Below are 18671 nucleotides of genomic sequence, written 5' to 3' on the forward strand. Positions count from 1 at the left end.
AAACACAAGTGGGAGCAGAGACATGGGATACAATCCATCTATAGGCCTGTAAAATGCAAGTGTGCCAGGGCTGCTGCAACATAAAACGGAATCGGTATGAATTACCGCTGGACCCCTGGCCGGCGGTTCAAATCCCGACAGTGCCTGCCCGACATTTCCTCCTCTAGATAAGTATTCACTAACCTTATCTACCCCCCAAACCTCCCTCTCTCTCTCCTCCCCCACCACGTAAGCCCAAGTCCGGGGGGGGGGGGGGGGGGCCTAACCCTAACCCTCCCCCTAGCCTAACCTCCCAGGCTCCCCATGGCTGTCCACTGCGGCGCCCGGCATCCGCTCGATCAGGATGCCGGACACCGGTCGGTCAAAATGACAGGCATCTAGATTTAGACACCTGTCACTCGACCCTAGTCGGACTAACAATGTCTGGAAGCCGGCGGTCGGCATTCCATCCGCCAGCTTCCAGAGCGTATACCCATAAAACATTCCCCAAGACTGGCAAGAGGAACCTTCAAAATGCAAATCACCGTCATTATGTGCCCCCCAAGCTGTATAATTGCACCAGTCCTATGAAGTTAATTCTCAACAGTAGATACTGGTAGTGAGCTGTAACATGCTCTAATGTAGAGAAGCTCGAACACAAGTTACAGGTAAGTCTGCAATAAGAAATACAAATCTAGGCAGTCTTTAATTTATTACACATTCTAAACCACCCACACTGCTCCGATACAGAATCCCCTCAGGGGAGAGGAGGCTCACACCAAAGGGTCACCAGACATGAAACGAGGGACATTAGACAGTACTGCTTTGTGGTAAACCGCATGAGAAGGTGACATGTGGGGGGGGGGGGATTATTGCTTGGCATTGATGATCTCAATGAACTCCGGCTTCAGTGACGCTCCACCCACCAGGAAGCCATCGATATCCGGTTGAGACGCCAGTTCCTTGCAGGTGCCTCCAGTGACTGAACCTGCAGAGAGACCACCACACAGCGGAGCTTTAATACAGTACACCACATCATAGGCTCTGACTTCTAACATCCCAAGTCAGCTGGTTATAGCACAGGGTTCTCCAAAGGTAATGCACATTAAATACTCTCCCTCCCAGCATTTTAAATACCATGTCAGTCCTGTCCGTGATCTACCCAAACCACCCCCCTGAAGGTCCATGGGTTATGCCAGGAGGCATGTGGTTTACAAACTAGGAATACAAAAGGAGAAAGCTTAGTCGTTACCTCCATAGATGATGCGGGTTGATTGGGCAACTTGTTCAGAAACATTGGTCTTCAGCCATTTCCGGAGCTTATCGTGCACCTCCTGGGCCTGGATAAGATATGTTTATACAGCATTAGACAAGAAAGCTTATATACACAGTGCAGACCTGTAACATGATCCAGACAAGACCCATTCATTCTAGAACCATTGGAGAGCCATTATCCAGATGGTGCTCTCCAGAGATCTGTGAAGTCCTAGGACACCTGAGGAAGCAGCCAATGTGTGTATTGTATCGGGTATAAAAATCGCCATTATTTTATTTGGTCTCAGACATGGCAGCAGCATAATAATCAGCTGTGACAATGCATTGAAAGAGATATTAGAGCAGGCCTGGCCAACCTGTGGTTCTCCAGCTGTTGTGAAACTACATGTCCCAGCATCCCCTCCCACTTTTCAGCCTCTAAAAGCATGCTGGGACTTTAGTTTCCTATGCTCTAATGCAGGCCCGGCCAGCCTGTGTCTCTGCTGTTGTGAAACCACATCTACATGCAATCTGATTGTACAGGCTCTTATTTTGTAAGTGGTCCTAGGAGAGGGGAGGTTTAAGGGACACTAAGCCTGTTTCAGAGTTTCACGCTAATGCAATCGCAGTTATGATTTTGCATGGAAGGTAGCTGCGAAAATCTGCAATTTCCAAAGTACAGCTGAGCATAGGGCCGCCCACTGCTACTTTCTCATGTACGTCATCGGACACATAACAGCGTAAACATCAGTAAGATCAACGCGGGTCGGGCAATCACAGCACCAGCCACAAACACTGCAGCTCTCCTGATCTGCAGAGCTCATACTGCACAGGACAGCGCAATGGCCGATTTATGCACGCCCATGAAACCGCATTTAGTCAGATGCCTGCATTTGCTTGGCCCCTCCCCATTACCACTCCCAAACACTGACTAGCGGTCACTGACTAATCCTGTGCGAGCACAATCGCAGTACAGCTTACACACGTTCAATGGCAAACAATGCACCGGTATAGCCTATATATCCGTATCAGGACCTTTTCCTAGCGTTAGCGTTTCCATAAACATCTCATGGTTAGTATTTGCTCAGAATTACGGAGGATTTGCACTTACTTGCTGGGGTGTGGCAGTCTTGCCGGTACCAATGGCCCAGACTGGTTCATATGCCAGGACGACCTTGCTCCAGTCCTTTACATTATCTGCCAGAGAGGATTGGGTTAATTACAGTACAGTGTATGAGCTACATAGGGACTAAAATAGAAAGTAATAAGAGATGCTGGAAAAATATAGTACATGGCATTGGCTGCTTCGAGAACTCATTAATGCCCATTAAGACAGTGTCAGTAAGAGGCTGCCCAGGGGTCATCAATGCCAGTCACCACGAGCACTCACCTGCAATGGCCTTTGTCTGCTCAAACACTATTTTCTCAGTGATTCCAGCCTCCCGATGGTCCAGCTTCTCCCCAATACAAGCAATTACATCCAGTTTCTCCGACAATGCATGAGCGACCTTCTGGCCAATCAGCTGCACAGACCACAGAAGGGGGCTTAAGTCAGGACAGTATGATTAAAAGCAGGCTATTTGCTAAACCTTCCATCCAAGAGCAAGAACTACATCCCATCTTATAGCCATTAAAATGCAGCCAAAATGATGAGAATCCTTTCATGGTAACTTAAGTTTGTAATATAACTGATCAAGGGGTCTATGTACTAAGGAGTGAAAAGTGATAAGTCTGTGATAAGTGCCAGCCAATCAGCTCCCAACTGTCATCTTACAGGCTGTGTTCGTAGAAATAGAGATAACAAGGGTAAGTTCTTACCATATCTCATATTTTTCAAAGTCCATAGGGTTCCACAGGATACCTTGGGGTATAGGTGTGACGTCAGTCGCAGGGCACCAAAGAGTTAAGCTTTCAGCCTCCCAGGATGCACTAGGTCCCCCTCCTATACCCCGCCCCCGGGCCAAGGCACCTCAGTTAGTTACCAAGCCATAGGCCGGAGGAGGAGAAGGAAGAGAGAGAACAAAGATCTGGACACATACAAGAATCACATTCTCACCAGAGGGAGACGGAAAACCGGTGACCAGAGCAAAGCCCATCTGCAGCACAGGTGCGACAGGGCGGGAGTCCTGTGGAACCCTATGGACTTCGTAGAAATAGAGATAACAAGGGTAAGTTCTTACCATATCTCATATTTTCTACTTCAGGGTCCATAGGGTATCCACAGGATACCTTGGGGATGTCCCAAAGCAGTATCCTTTAAGGGTGGGGACGCTCCTGTGCAGAAAGGAGAATCCGCCGCCCGAAGGAAGCATCCTGAGAGGCGAAGGTGTCAAACCTGTAATACCTCACGAAGGTATGGACAGAAGACCACGTAGCAGCCTTGCAGATCTGAACTGCCGAGGCACCACGTCGAGCTGCCCACGAAGGACCCACAGACCTAGTGGAATGAGCCTTCAGAGAAGGAGGGACCGGTAGGCCTTCATGAAGATAAGCTTCAGAAATAGCCATACGGATCCAGGCTGCCAAAGTTTGCTTTGAAGCAGGCCAACCCTTTTTACAGAAGCCATAGAGGACAACAAAGCGTCCGACTTCCTAAACAAAGAAGTGCGGTCAACATAAGTCCTTAAGGCCCGCACAACATCCAAAGAGGCCTCACCCACGGAAAGACCCGGTGAGTTAAAGGCCGGAACAACTATTTCCTCGTTAACATGAAACTGGGAAACAACTTTGGGAAGAAACTCGGGCCGAGTGCGGAGCACTGCCCTGTTCCCATGAAAAACCAAGAAAGGGGGTCTACAAGAAAGAGCCCCTAACTCAGAAACACGTCTGGCCGAAGCAATAGCTAGAAGGAAAACAGTCTTAGCTGTTAGCCATTTAATATCCACTGAGCCCAGTGGTTCAAACAGCGGTCCTTGGAGAGCCCTCAGGACCACAGCCAAATCCCAAGGCGCCACAGGTGGAACAAAGGGCGGCTGAATACGGAGAACACCTTGCATAAAGGTGCGCACATCTGGGATTGTAGCAATCCTACGGTGAAACCAGACAGATAGGGCCGAAACCTGTACCTTCAAAGAAGCAAGGCGAAGCCCATGATCTAGTCCCGCTTGCAGGAAGGCGAGAATCCGAGACAGACGAAACTCCCGCGGTGCATAACCTCTCGGTCGACACCACTGGAAGAACGTATGCCACACGCGATGGTATATCCTCGCAGAAGACGGTTTCCGAGCTCGTAACATGGTACGCACCACAGAGCTGGCAAACCCCCAGGACCTCAGCATGGCCGTCTCAACAGCCACGCCGCCAAAGACAGCCGAGTCAGGTCCGGGTGAAGACAAGGACCCTGAGACAGAAGGTCCGGTCGTAGCGGCAACCGCAGAGGACTGTCCACGGACAGACCCTGAAGGTCTGAGAACCAGTGCCGTCTGGGCCACGCGGGAGCTATCAACAGGAGCGTCCCTCCTTCCTGTTTGAATTTCCGGATTACCCGTGGAAGAAGGGAGACCGGAGGGAACAGGTATGCGAACCTGAACGTCCACCGGACGGACAGAGCATCCACCAGAGACGCCCCTTCGTCTCTTGTGCGAGACCCGTACACCGGCAACTTGTTGTTGTGCCGGGACGCCATGAGGTCGATTTCTGGAAGACCCCACCTGTCCACCAGTAGTTGAAAAACGTCCGGGTGCAGGGACCATTCCCCTGGATGAACGTCCTGGCGACTTAGAAAGTCCGCCTCCCAATTTAGCACTCCCGGGATGAAGACCGCTGATATGGCCGGAAGATTGCGCTCCGCCCAAACCAGGATCCGAGAGACCTCTACGAGAGCCGCCCGACTGCGAGTTCCTCCTTGCCTGTTTATGTAGGCCACGGTGGTAGCATTGTCCGACTGGACCTGCACCGGGTGACCCTGGAGAAACCGCTGTGCCTGCAGGAGAGCATTGAAGACCGCACGGAGTTCCAAGATATTTATTGGAAGCTCCGCTTCTGTCGGTGTCCACCTGCCCTGGAACAAGTGTGGACCCGAAACTGCTCCCCAGCCCCGAAGACTGGCGTCCGTTGTCAACAGGACCCAATTTGGAACCCAGAACGGACGTCCCTTGTTGAGGTGGGTCGTCTTTAACCACCACGCAAGGGACAGGCGAACCTCCGGGGTGAGCACAATCGTCTGGGACTTCAGAGACTGAGGCAGCCGTTCCACTTGGACAGGATCAGGTGCTGCAGAGGTCTAGAGTGAAACTGGGCGTATTCCACCATGTTGAACACAGACACCATGGAGCCCAGTAACCTCATCGCCGAGTGTAAGGACACCCGGCGGCTGTGCAGACAACTGCGCACCCTTGACTGTAAAGCAGAGATCTTGTCCTCAGTCACGAAGATCCTTTGCTGTCCCGAGTCCAATAAGGCTCCAAGATGCAGAATCCTCCGAGACGGGATTAGAGTGGACTTCTGCCAGTTGATTAGCCAGCCGTGCCGTTGCAGCAGTGCAATGGTCAGGTCCAAGTGGTGTAACAGGAGCTCTGGAGATCCTGCCACCAATAACAGGTCGTCCAAGTACGGCAACATGCGGACTCCTTGCAGCCGCAAAGAAGCCGCCATGACCGCCATAGCGTCCTGTATGTCCAATGACACCATGTAGTCCCCAGGTTCCAGCGCCAGAATGATGGACCGTAGGGTCTCCATCCGAAACTTCGGGACCCGCAAAGACTTGAGTGCTTTGAGGTTGAGAATCGGACGATATGACCCATTGGGTTTCTGTACCAAAAATAGATTTGAATAGAAACCCTGGCCCTTCTGGGAGAATGGAACAGGCACTATAACTCCAGCCTGGAGCATAGTGTGCAATACCTTCCGCAGCTCCGTAGCCTTGTTCCGGTCTGATGGTAGACCCGTGGTGAAGAATCGAGCCGGGGGTCTGTGCCGGAAGGAGAGGGCGTACCCGTGAGAGACCACCTCCAGAACCCAAGTGTCTGTCGTAGTGAACGACCAACACCGGGATAACTGCAGCAGGCGGCCTCCCACCCTGGGATCCCCCAAGGGGAGACCCGGACCGTCAGGCCGCAGGCTTGTCATCTGGCTTGGGGGCCGGACGTCTGGTACTCCATGCCTGTTTCCGGGGCTTGGCCGATTTCTTAGGGCCAGCCTGTCGAGGAAACGACTGTGGTTTGGGCCTGCCCTGGGCCCTAGATGACCGAAAGGACGATGGTCCAGAACCAGAAGGAGCAGCGGCCGACGGGAGACAAGCAGATTTGGCTGCCGCCAGCGTGGCCACAATCTTATCCAGATCCGGACCGAAGAGAACTTCTCCGGTAAACGGCAATGCTTCCAGACCTTTCTTGGATCTGCGTCCGCCTTCCAGGATCGCAGCCACAAGGTGCGACGAGCAGCTACCGCTGCTGAAGAAATTCTAGACACCAGAGTACTAATGTCTAGAGCCGCCTCGTTGATGTAGGTGGCCGAATCACGGAGATTGCCAATCAACTCCGCTTGTTCGGCCGGACAGTCGGATTCAAAAGAAGCCTCTAATGAATCCGCCCAGCGCTCCATCGCTCTGGCAACCCAGCAAATGGCCATAGCCGGCCGTGCTGCCCCCCCTGCAAGGGAATAAGCAGACTTCAGGCAGATTTCTACCTTGCGGTCCGTAGCATCCTTAAGGGAGGACATGGATGGCATCGGCAATGTGGCACTACGGACAAGACGGGTCACGTGAGAATCCACCTGTGGAGGGGATTCACACTTAGCAAAATAATTATCCGCGAACGGATAAGCCACCGCCAGGCGTCTCTGCGGCTGGTATCTTTTGCCAGGTTGTTTCCACGCCTCCTCTAAATGGTCCACCAACTGACCCGAAAGAGGAAAGACTGTGGCATCGCCCTTCACATCTTTGAAAAAGGCATACTTAGATTTAGCCGCTGGGGGAACTTCGTCCTCAATCACCAAGGCTGTGCGGACCGCCCGAATAAGTCCAGGAATATATACTTTGGACTTAGCATCAGCGTCTTTAGTATGGAAAGGTTCCTGATCGTAAGGATCCAGAATCTCCCCATCATCAGACGTCCCTTCGTCATCCTCATAAGGAGCGGACAGAGACGCCACCGGCCCTTTATGAGGCCGCATCACAGACTCCCCTTGCAACACATCCGACAAGTGCTGTAAAGAACTCGTCAGGGAGTTAACCCACGCTGGCTCCTGAGAACCCGGGAGCGGGAAAATAGGGAGACTGTGGGGTACCACCAATTGTCGTGGGAACCCCTGCATGGGTGACGACACCACAGACTGCTGGGACAAACCCATCGGAGTAAACGCAGGCTGCGGGGCTAACTGGCCCACTAAAGCTGTTAACGCCTGAGCGAAACAAGCCCAGGGCGGCTCCTGTACCGGTGCTGTAACCGTAATAGGCCGCGCCATGGACAAACACTGCCGGCAAAGGCCCTCCGCGCTACCCTCCCCCTCCGCTAACGGTACTTTGCACGTGGTACACTGTAGCCGGAGGGGAAAATCACTTTCAGACATGATGGCACCACGTATGTGACCTCTCTCACCAATTAAGTATTAAATAGGCGAGAGACCACCCTGCAGCACCGCACCGCAAGGGCTTTAGCAGAAAGAACAGGGACAGTAATAAAGCTGACAGTTTAGAGAAGAATAGTTACAGGCAGCGCTAGCACAGTCACATACAATGCAGAGAAATAACAATTCCTGCACTAACAGCGCTGATCACTCAACTACACAGACACAGGGCCTGGTAGGACACAGCGCTGCATACACAGACCTGAGCCACAGCGGAGGAGAGGTATGCGGGGGGACCCAGACCACGATGCTTCCTTCCAGACTTCCAGCAGCGTTCACCATGCGTTGCAGAGAAGATGGCCGCCGAGGAGCAGAGAGAAGCTGGCCTGGGGGAGGAGCGCTGACACAGGACCAGTCAGCACAGTGCAGAGAGGGCTGTGTGCAGCGGGGGAGGCGCCGGCTGTGAGACAGGGAAGGCGCGCTCCCCTGGCATGCATTTAACCCCTGGGACGCCGCAGCGCTACCGCTCTGCTGCGGTCCGCTGTCCCAGGGGCTAGTGGAAGCGCAGGTTGGTCGCCTGGCTCCACGCTGCAGCCAGTCCCCAGGGAGCCCCCTGCCTGGGGACTTAGGACCATGTGATCAGCGGGGACCCACCGCGGGACCCCGCTGCTTACCTCTGTCCCCCTTGAATCCGGCCATGGTCCGGAGCATCTGGGGTCACCGCTAGCTGTGACCCCAGACGCCCACCAGCATCCCCGGATCAGTACCGGCGTTCTGGTACCGGCGGGGTGTAGGGAAGACAGCATGGACGTCAGGACTGACTGTCCATGCTGTTCATCCAGATGTGCAGCCACAGCTGCATGAAGAAAAAGCTTCAGGGGCTCTTCTAGCCCCCACTCCAACAGGTGCACCCGACTCCGGCCGGGCACCAAACTAAACTGAGGTGCCTTGGCCCGGGGGCGGGGTATAGGAGGGGGACCTAGTGCATCCTGGGAGGCTGAAAGCTTAACTCTTTGGTGCCCTGCGACTGACGTCACACCTATACCCCAAGGTATCCTGTGGATACCCTATGGACCCTGAAGTAGAAAATGACAGTTGGGAGCCGACTGGCTGGCACCTTATCACAGACTTATCACTTTTCACTCTGTCACTCCTTAGTACATAGACCCCTATGTCCTGGTATGTAAAAGTACCAGTCCACGCAGAACATTAAATGTTGTTACCTAGGAGACTATAAGCTTTCAGTAGTTTAAAACAAGATAGGAGGAGCTCTGTCAGAAGCAGGGAAAAAGCAACCATCACCTTATGACAAATGGAAAGGATATAGTATACAATTCTAATTTGTTTAATATTAAATACAGTATATTTATATAATGCCCAAAATTCTGTTTCCTTGCCTTTAAAATACAGGGTAATGATTACCACAAGATCACACCAGTCAGGACACTTTGGTTAGACCAGGATCTCACCTCATCGGATTCCCCAAAAACGTGTCGCCTCTCGGAATGTCCAAGAATCACCCAGGTAGCACCAATATCTTTAATCATAGCTGGGCTGGGATGAGATCAGGATTGTGTCAGCTACAGACTTCTGCAACAGTGTATACCATGAACATACACATTATATACACATACACACCTGATCTCCCCGGTGAACGCACCACTTGCCACTTTGTAGCAATTCTGTGCAGCGACTGCAAATTTAGCGTCCAGCTTCTGACGTGCAAAGTCCATGTAAATTGAGGGGGCACCACACACTACCTCTAGAGGAATAAAGAAAATAGATTTCATTTTTATAGCTTGTATTGAGGGCCAGAAAGTTACACATCAGCCAAGAGCCATTATGTGCCAATACCAACACTAATCATACATTCAGATATCATGTGCACTTTCCCCCAGCAGAAGCAGAGAGCTTATAATGGTTTCCACGCCCTGTACAAAAATCAGCTTCCTATGAAACAAGCATCTGAGCTAGAATATACTGTAAGTAGAGGGGACAGGTGGTAGTGTGGCACTGCCAGCTGGCTATATGTGGCCGATCACCGATCAGGTAACATGTCCTGCTGAGGGGAGGGAACGCTGAAGGCCGGTTATTTGGAAAAGAAATGGAGTATCCAGAAATCCACATACATCTCTTCCGCGCGCTACAAGTCGCGCTACACATAACATGGGAGCTCTGAGTCTCTAGCGCCAAGCGTCTTTCATGCAACTTACCTTCAAATGAGTCTTCTTTGCAGTGCGGTGTGAATATTTAGCACAAGCAGCTTCTGCTGATTAATATGATATGCTGCATGCCTATGTTCTGTGTGTGACTGCGTGTGAAATGCTATGTTACAGTGTTACAGCCGCTGACAGTATAACGTAGCATTTCACATGCAGATACGCCCGCGGTCACACAGAATATAGGCATGCCGCATAGCACTTCTGCTTGCACAGTGCAAATAAGACATTTGAAGGTAAAAAGTCGCAGGAAGTCGGTACTACAGAGTCACGCCACAGCGCGACTAGAAGTGCTGATTAACACGCAAGGAGGCCAGATGTACGAGGACGCATCTAACTAGGGTGATCAATACACAATGTGAGCACATAAAGGCAATACTATAGTCTGAAAGCTTCTATAAAGAAGCTACTTCTACAGTAGGGATTACAGTATGGAGGAGTTCTAGATTAGATGTATACTTTGTTGTTTTATATAGACATAATGCACTCTTGTCTGTTGTATAGGTTTGGGAGGTAGCCCTCCCCTTCAGACTGTCAGCTCACGAGCAGGGCCCTCTTCCCTCATGTGCTTTGCCCTCCCTCACTTATACCATTATCTCCTCCCCACTGCCTACAGCGGCACCTATCCCTTGGGTATTGTGACTGCTGATGCAGCAATGTTTATAAACCATGTCCTGCAATGTTCTACACTGGAAGTGACTCAGTTTATACTGTATGTACACATATACAGTGTCTATGTACCTTGTAATGCGCTGCGGACCCCTTGTGGAACAGTAACGACGAGTGACATTAAAATCGGATAGTCCTTTGCCATACTTACTGTAGAATTGCACTTGTTTAAACATCACAATAACACAACTGTTTTACACAAACAACATCTTTTGCGATCATTTGCTTCCGTATTTTATTTACAGATAATAAATCATTTAAATCACTTGGGCTTCGTAATAAACACAATTAACCTAACAGGGCGCAGATCAGAATCAGACTCACAACCTCCGTGGTTAGAGGAAGACATACAGTACGTATGGGATTGTCACATGGTCGACATTCCCAATGAGCGACATGGTTCAGCATGTCGGCAGATACCACATAGTCACATTTACAATGTAATTCTTAGAATGCCAATGAGTAGGGTTAGGCGCCGCAGGGGAAGATATGGTTAGGCTATGGGTGTAGGTTATGGTTAAGCTGCGTAGAAATGATGAATGTCAACATGTCACGGTCGACATACAAACCACCTACCCAACATGTCACACCCATACAGGGCGTGCGAGCCAGACGCAAGGGACTGCAAGGCAGAGTCTGTGCCACTCAGAGCCCTACGCTCTGTGCTGCGGCACTGGTCACACCCCCCTAGTTACGGCCATACTGCCTGAAGCTTCATTTGGACACTCCAGCCATGCACACTGCAGCCTCCCAATGCTGCACTTCCGGGCACTGGTACCTCCCGCCCCCACTGCGTGACTCTGACATCATTGGGTCAGGGGGCGTAGGCCAACACAGGGCGCAGTCCTGGCAAGATACAGCACTGCACCCATAGATATATGCTCTAAGGCAGACCACCATGTGATATCATTTGGTCTAATGTTAGCAACTTTAGTGGCCACCAGAAACCCTTGGCTGGCCTTCAGGTGGACAAAGATTTATAGGATATAGATTTACGTCAAATGCCATTGTGTATGGGTCATTAGTCAGCTGGGTAGAGGAGTGCAGCGGCACATGTATAAAGTTGCGTATCCACTAGCAGATACTGAGAAGTACGATTAACACGTTGTAATTGTACAGTCGCTCCTCTTCCCCTGCATTGCCTACACTGAATGATAGGTCATTCAGTGGTGCAGGTATCCTCCCTCTTCCCTGAACACTGTCAATCGGTCGTTAACGGCAGATCGATCGGCATGTTCAGGCGATGAATGATGTCGGAAATGACCAGCGGGAGTGCGCATTGCTGGTAGTTTCCGATATTTTCATGCCCGATTTGTGCACAATTAATGAGCGATTGAATGATAATATAGTTCTCTTTCAATCGCTCATGTTAATCAGCAAGTGGATAGCAGTCTTCTCCCCCGGGTCAGGCTAGGTATACTGGTGGGCAAGCAGTGTTGCAAGATGGACCCTTAACCCGCCTCCAAAACTCTGAACTGCACCCATTAGTTTTAGTTATTACATTATTTTGGAGTCTGCTGAAGGGAAGACCAGCAGCAAGTATACAGGAACCATAGTTCGGCCACCTGAACAAATTAAAACCATTAACTAGATGGGTGGTGGCATCAATGCAGGATTTATAGAATATACAGGGGTGGAAGCAACATCGATGAGATAAGTGAGGACACAGGGTGTACGGGTCACACTGCCCTCATTTGGACTAGTCACTTCTCCAAGGACCAGCAACTAGTAGCTGGCAGTTCTTCTGGCTCCCAGGAAACAGTCATGGTGTGGCCTTATCTGCAGGACACTGTTTAGAGAGGAAGGTCCAAGCGTGCAGCCAAAAGATAGGACAGCTCACAGGATGGAATTACTACGGGGGTTGCCCTGTTTCCGCTATGCTGCCTGTGGTTTAGTGGCTTGGGGAGCGCTTCTTAAAAAGCCCAGGCCAGACCCAAATGTCCAATATTTGCCTGAATGGAAATGGAGTGGTCATTGCCAAGCTGCAGAGGAGTGCGTCACAGTATTTGATGGGAAGTAGTTTCAATACTGGCTGTTGGGACGCTGGTGCCGAAATCCTTACACCAGTCAGAATCTCAGCGCCGGTCTCCCGATGGTAAGTGGTGGGGAAGGGTTAGACACTAGGGAAAGGGTCAGGATACTTACCGACAAGTGTCTGTATTCTAAACTTGTCAAGATGCCGGTGTCAGGATACGGACACCAGAACCCTGAGTGTCAGCATCCTGTACCCAACCTTTTTTGATGTACTAAAGGCAGGAAATAAGATTTTTCCCCCATTTACCATTTCCTAGTATTCGATGCAATAATGTCTGCACCATGGGCAAGGGGTCTTCAACAGGTGTATCTGGTATCTACTACAAAAGGCAGCTTCAACTTTTCATATAAATCAAGGAATCAAACTTTAGCCTCTGCCCACAACCGAGCAATGCTGAATTACATGCCCTGGTTAGATCCAGGGCAATTCTGAATTACCTGTACGGAATGCAGGAACTGAGGACTGATCTTTTTGCCCACAGCCTGTAGGACATCATGGACAGGCTCTGTCTAAACATATGCTGACAAGATCAAGCTGAGATGGCATTGTGCAGGGTTACAAGAGAAGGGGACATGAGGTGCCAGTAGTCCTAAGGGCACATTCTTTAAGGGTAGTTACAACCTCCTGGGCACTTGGGCATTTACCAGACAGTCTGGATGTAGTGTCTTCAGCTTATGCTCCATATGAATGGAAATCCTCCAAGTGGTTATTACATATAATTGTTGCAGTATACATGAGCACTGTTACTGTTGATTTTGCTTAATCCACTCGGTTATACAGATTGCTTGGACACCGCAGGAGCAGCGCTGCTCTGGGATTTTACGGTAACTGCTGCAACCGCCATCATTAGAATCAGCACTTGCCCCATGCCAAGTTCAAGAGATCTGTCCAAAACAGGCTTCAGTCCTGTGTGCGACTTATGGAGCTTTAGCTTCTCACCCACTATGAGATGTCTCGTGTGTTACAGCCTAGTTTCATGCAAAGCGGGATCCTGCAGAGAACTGCCCGGCTCAGAATAGACCAAATGTGCGCAAAAATGCATAATCTCACTTCTGCGCATATGCGTCTGTAACAGAAGGTACATCAGACATAAGGTGCCCACACTCTAAACGACTCGCAAACGATGCAATGTCATTAACTATTTCCCTTGAACTCCCCAGCAGTCCTGGACAAACTATACCGTGCATAAAGTGATCAGGGGGAACTGCACGATTTACACAAATTTGACCCATTTATCGTTACAATGCATCGAAATCGTGCAGATAATCGCCTAGTGTGTGGGCACCTATAGAATCAGATATAATCTGGACATCACTTATGTGCTTATTGAGTATTGAGGTGGGCACACACTATACAGATATCTGCAGATCGAGTGATCTGCAGATGGTGGTTCAGTGTGTACGAACAACTATCATCTGCCTGCAGGTCCCAGGAGACTAGGGTGCAAGTCCCTGCAGGCAGGGGGGCGTATCCCACTCCCCTCCTTGCCCTGCCGCTGTTTGTGGGCGGGCAGCAAACATCTGTCCATCGGCTGTGCAGCACAGCCAATGCGATATGTCGGTGAACACCAACATTCACCGACATATCGCGGGTACACTGCCCGACGGGCAGTAGATATATTGGGCGATCAATTGATCAGCTTAAGTGTGCAGATAACCCCCATAGGCCCCAGTTTTCTCTGACCTGTAAAGAACCCAAACCAGACATTTTATATCTAATCACAGGATCCCTCTGCTAATTATCAGTGTCATACGCAGCAGAGTACCAGTCTGCTCATATATATCCAGACACCGAGAATACACACAAGTACAGTATAAATTACACGCAGGCGAACAACCCTAATACCCTTCGCTCGGCTATTTTCAGATAATCATATCGTTTATTTTGGGCACCTGAAAAGGTTAAAAGTCAGGACCTTCACACTATGGCAAGTGCAGAGCAGTCTGAAAGGTCAGGGCTGTTTTTAGGCCTCTATTCAGCTGTCACAGGCAGGCAGGGTGAAAGGTCACTTGAAAGACTATCAGTCTGTCTGCTGGAGCGATGCAACCTCGCCTGGGGGCATAGATAGCAAGCAGCATGTCCTGGAGGAGAGCTGGCACAGAGCAGAGCGTGTACAGCCACATTACTGCCTGCATGTCACTGCTACGGTCCCTTTAAGTCTGACACTGCAGAGCGTGGACGTGCCTGAGAGCACAGAGACAGCTGAAGCAAGAGACAGCCACAGCCTCTAGTAGGCAGCAGCACCACAATGTAGTCACACTTCTAAATAATGACATCTATCTGCATTGCTTTGTGCTGTATACCGGCTCCTGCATCTCTCCCTATTGTTCTATCTTCAACTGAACTATATTCTGGGTCTAGCACTGAATTTTGGGCTATAACCTCTCCTTTGATCTTGTTACACCACGTACTGCATTCAGCATCTCTCACCTCAGTTCCATTCGCAATGCATTCTGGGCCACCCCCTTCTGCCTCCATATACAGTCTGGTGCCTGGACCAGCGTGTAATGTGGCCCCTGGCTGTGGTTCCGTACAGTGCACTGCAGCCCAGACAGTGCACAGATTATGATCTACCCTATAGGGGAAGTTCATCCTAAACACTGGCCAGGCCCATGCAGACACCACCCCACTTTCAAGGTCATTTAGGTCAGTGATGCATTAGATAGAGGAGCAGGAGCATCTTGCAGCCTGTAGGTACAAACCAGCATCCCATGTAAGAGGCAGAATTCTCATTAGGAAGACAAATCTCACATGTACACATCTACACCGTTACACGCGTACACGTCACATGCATTTCTGTGGTTGAAGGCTTACTTCATATTCCCTGTATACGCTGCCTTAGTAACAGGAAACAGTTACCTCGTTCCCTGCATGTCACTCAGCCATTAACCCCTTTCATAGTCACTTCATATAAAGGCACCCACCACGCTTGGGGTAATGGAACCTAGGCCCAATTAGTAAGACCGGAGGTAGCAGGTCACTCCAATCCCAGTCATGTAGGGGATATAGATATAGATATATATATATTTCTATGTTGCACCTCGCTTATTTGTGTGCTGGTCTGTATCAGATATAGAAAGCACGGTGCCTCCAGTCACGATGAGCAGAAGGTTATATGGAGGACACAATTTATTATTATTACACAGTCCATTGATTCACAGATAAATGGACCGACCTCACCAACGATCAATACACTGTGCAGGAAGTAGCCATAATCGGGGCATTTAACCTAGATGCAATGAAAGACACAGAAGATACTGGCTGCACAGTGACAAACTAAGGGCTCCATTTAACAATGTTAAAAAAAAAAAAAAACCCACAATTTAGTGCCCACTCTCGCTGCCACTCTTAGGGGCTCGTTTATCAACTAGTTTTACCATACTCAAAAAGTTTTAAAACCCCTAGCGTATGATAAATGGTGCTCCAGCCAAACAGCTCCCAACTGCCATCTGTTTGAAAAATGACAGTTGGGAGCCGATTGGCTGGAGCACCATTTATCATACGCAACGAGTTTTAAAACTCATCGCTTGTTGATAAATGAGCCCCTAAGTCATTAACTGCTGCTGGCAACCAACCCTAGCAGTACTGTTATTTTACCTGCCCCTCGCCCGCAAGTGAAGAGAATCAGTGCAAGAAGCAGGAGGGTGGGGGCAGAGAGTGGGGCCAGGAGACAGAGCTTTGTGGGTAATGTCCTAGATGCCGGCTACCCGCTGGGTCATTACCACTCGCCGGTGCAGCTGGACGCCAGATGATTACCTGGCGAGTTTCAAAGTGCTCAGTGAGCAGTAAGTCTCTGACACCGCTCATTGTCAATACAAAGCCCATACAACTAAAAAGGACTTCAGCAACTTGTTTTAATGCTAAAAGTGATAAAAGGCTCATTACTAAGTGTTAAGTGGGAGCAAATTGATTACAATATTTCTATATCAGTTATAGCGACACACTACCATATTTCTGCCAATATCTCTGTTCCTAGCAAGATGGAGATACAGGCCCAGGCTGGCAACCTGACACTTCCAGCAGTGGGCTGCTCTGGGCCAAGCCTATTAGCTGAGCCACAGGCACCTACTATCCCCCCCATTGCACAGCCAGGTCAGTGGTTGATGCCATCGGACAGACAGTCTGGAACTAGAGAATAGATGAGAGACTATTGCACAGCACTTTTGGGATCATATACAAACATGTTGAAATCGTATCTATCATGGAACAGTAGGTCTAGCGGACGTTGACTGCCATTCGTAAGGGCCTAGTTATAGAGCTAGCAATTATTCAGCAGAACCATGGCTAATAATGATCCACAGAAATTAATACTTATGGTGCATACACACGATCAGATTTTTTCTTCAGATATGGACGATAACGATTTAAAAATCGTTCAGTCGTTCATATCTGATGGAAAATCGTTCATATCTGACATGCCTGAACGATGGACGATCAACGATGCGCGTTCCCGTTTGTCAGATAACGATATCTGACATCTGATGGGTTTGCAGTCAGACTTGGACGATTCCATTCATTTTAATGCAGTCAAAAATCGTTCAATCGTTCAAATCTTTGGTCAAATCGTCCAAATCGTTTAGTCGTTCATCTGACAAATCTGACCGTGTGTACGCTCCATTAAGCTGCATACACACGATTTTTTGAACGATAATCGTTAAACGATATAGTTTAACGATAATCGTTTAAAAAAATCGTTCACTTTCTGAGTCAAATGATGAACAATTATTGTTCATGCGCGTTCACGTTTGTAGTTCAGTCAGACTTGTCAAATTAACGATTTTCATTAAGGAAATATGCAAAAATCATTTTGTAGTTCATAAAAATCATTCATTACACTTTAAAAAATCTGACAGAAAATCGTTCATAAAATCGTTGGTAACAAATCGTTGTGTGTGTATGCAGCTAAAGTATTGGAAGGGATTAGGGTACATGTTCTAGCCCAATAAAGTAATATATATCACTTCAGTTCCACACACACACACACACACACACTATATCAGTCTCAGTGGTGCTTACACTCTATATTCCCTACCACATGGGAGGAGGGGGCAAATGCAGCTGAACGCGATGCCAGGCATTGCCACGATGCCCAACTGCACACATCAGCCATATACTGTAGGGCCAGAATCGCAAGTTTTCCCCATAGAGGTGCGCGATGTGCCATTCCGGAATGGCACATAGTGTCCAACGCACTGAACTGAATTCCCACAGAGACACACACATGCACTAGGGTTAACTTATTATTGTCAGAATGTTTATAGGTAGAACATACAAACTCCACACAAATTACCTAGATACAATGACCACTGCACTGATCTAGAGACAGTAACTGTACTGGTCAGGCAGAGTACATGACCATCCTTAGGTAATGCAATCACAGGAGACTGCTCATGCAACAGAGGCAACAATCATTGGCAATAACTGTATTAATCATTGATTGCTAGCAATCACACGGATCAGGGCGCACACAACCAGCCTCTGCTAATAATCACTAGTGATTAGGATAGAGACAGTGATCGCCTTATTGATCAGGGGACAAATACAATTAATAATACCACTACAAGTAATTTTGTCATTAATGTCTGTATTGGAACATGGGCTCTCCTACCGGTCTCCGCATTGATCTTGGCGCTGTTCAGGGTGTTGATCAGCTCCCCCAGGCTCTTCTTGTTACCATTCAACTTCCAGTTTCCCCCCACGAAGAACTTCCTTGGAGACATGGCGGCAACGACTGGGTACAGTGCGGTCTCTTTAGATAATCCGGTGCGGCGGTAACAAGAGCAGCTTCTCCGCGATGCGTCTTTAAATATGCACTGAGGACACGCCCACTTACTGGCAGGGAGCCGCGCTAGCACCGCCCATCGGCGCTCTGATAGATGGGACACGCCTTCGCTCCCAGGCGCCATTTTTGTTGTGGGCAATCCCCCGATACACTGTTGTCACTTGCCAGGGTCACTGCAGTAACATACTGTCACTATACTCGCTTCATTTTACCATAGTAATTTATTCCA

The 18671-nt window shown here is 49.3% G+C and overlaps 1 protein-coding gene across 1 annotated transcript; it reads right to left on the reverse strand.

Annotated features, from left to right (window-relative positions):
* Positions 1–672: 672 nt before the first annotated feature.
* On the reverse strand, positions 673–18463 carry TPI1 (triosephosphate isomerase 1). The gene is made up of 7 exons (XM_088456094.1): positions 18269–18463; positions 9376–9499; positions 9207–9291; positions 2624–2756; positions 2345–2430; positions 1232–1319; positions 673–967 (listed from the first exon to the last, which is right to left on the reverse strand). Exons 1-7 carry the CDS (start codon positions 18378–18380, stop codon positions 849–851), a joined length of 747 nt encoding a protein of 248 aa, XP_088312220.1. The 5' UTR covers positions 18381–18463; the 3' UTR covers positions 673–848.
* Positions 18464–18671: the final 208 nt, after the last annotated feature.

Source organism: Taudactylus pleione, unplaced genomic scaffold, assembly GCF_031769625.1.
Source record: "Taudactylus pleione unplaced genomic scaffold, aTauple2 ptg000685l, whole genome shotgun sequence".
NCBI lineage: Eukaryota > Metazoa > Chordata > Amphibia > Anura > Myobatrachidae > Taudactylus > Taudactylus pleione.

Coding starts and splice junctions, on each gene's coding strand:
- TPI1 (XM_088456094.1), bottom strand. CDS start 18,380: ATGTCTCCAAGGAAGTTCTTCGTGGGGGGAAACTGGAAGTTGAATGGT. Junction 2,431..2,623: donor GCAGACAAAGGCCATTGCAG/GTGAGTGCTCGT, acceptor CCTCTCTGGCAG/ATAATGTAAAGGACTGGAGC. Junction 1,320..2,344: donor AGACTGCCACACCCCAGCAA/GTAAGTGCAAAT, acceptor TATCTTATCCAG/GCCCAGGAGGTGCACGATAA.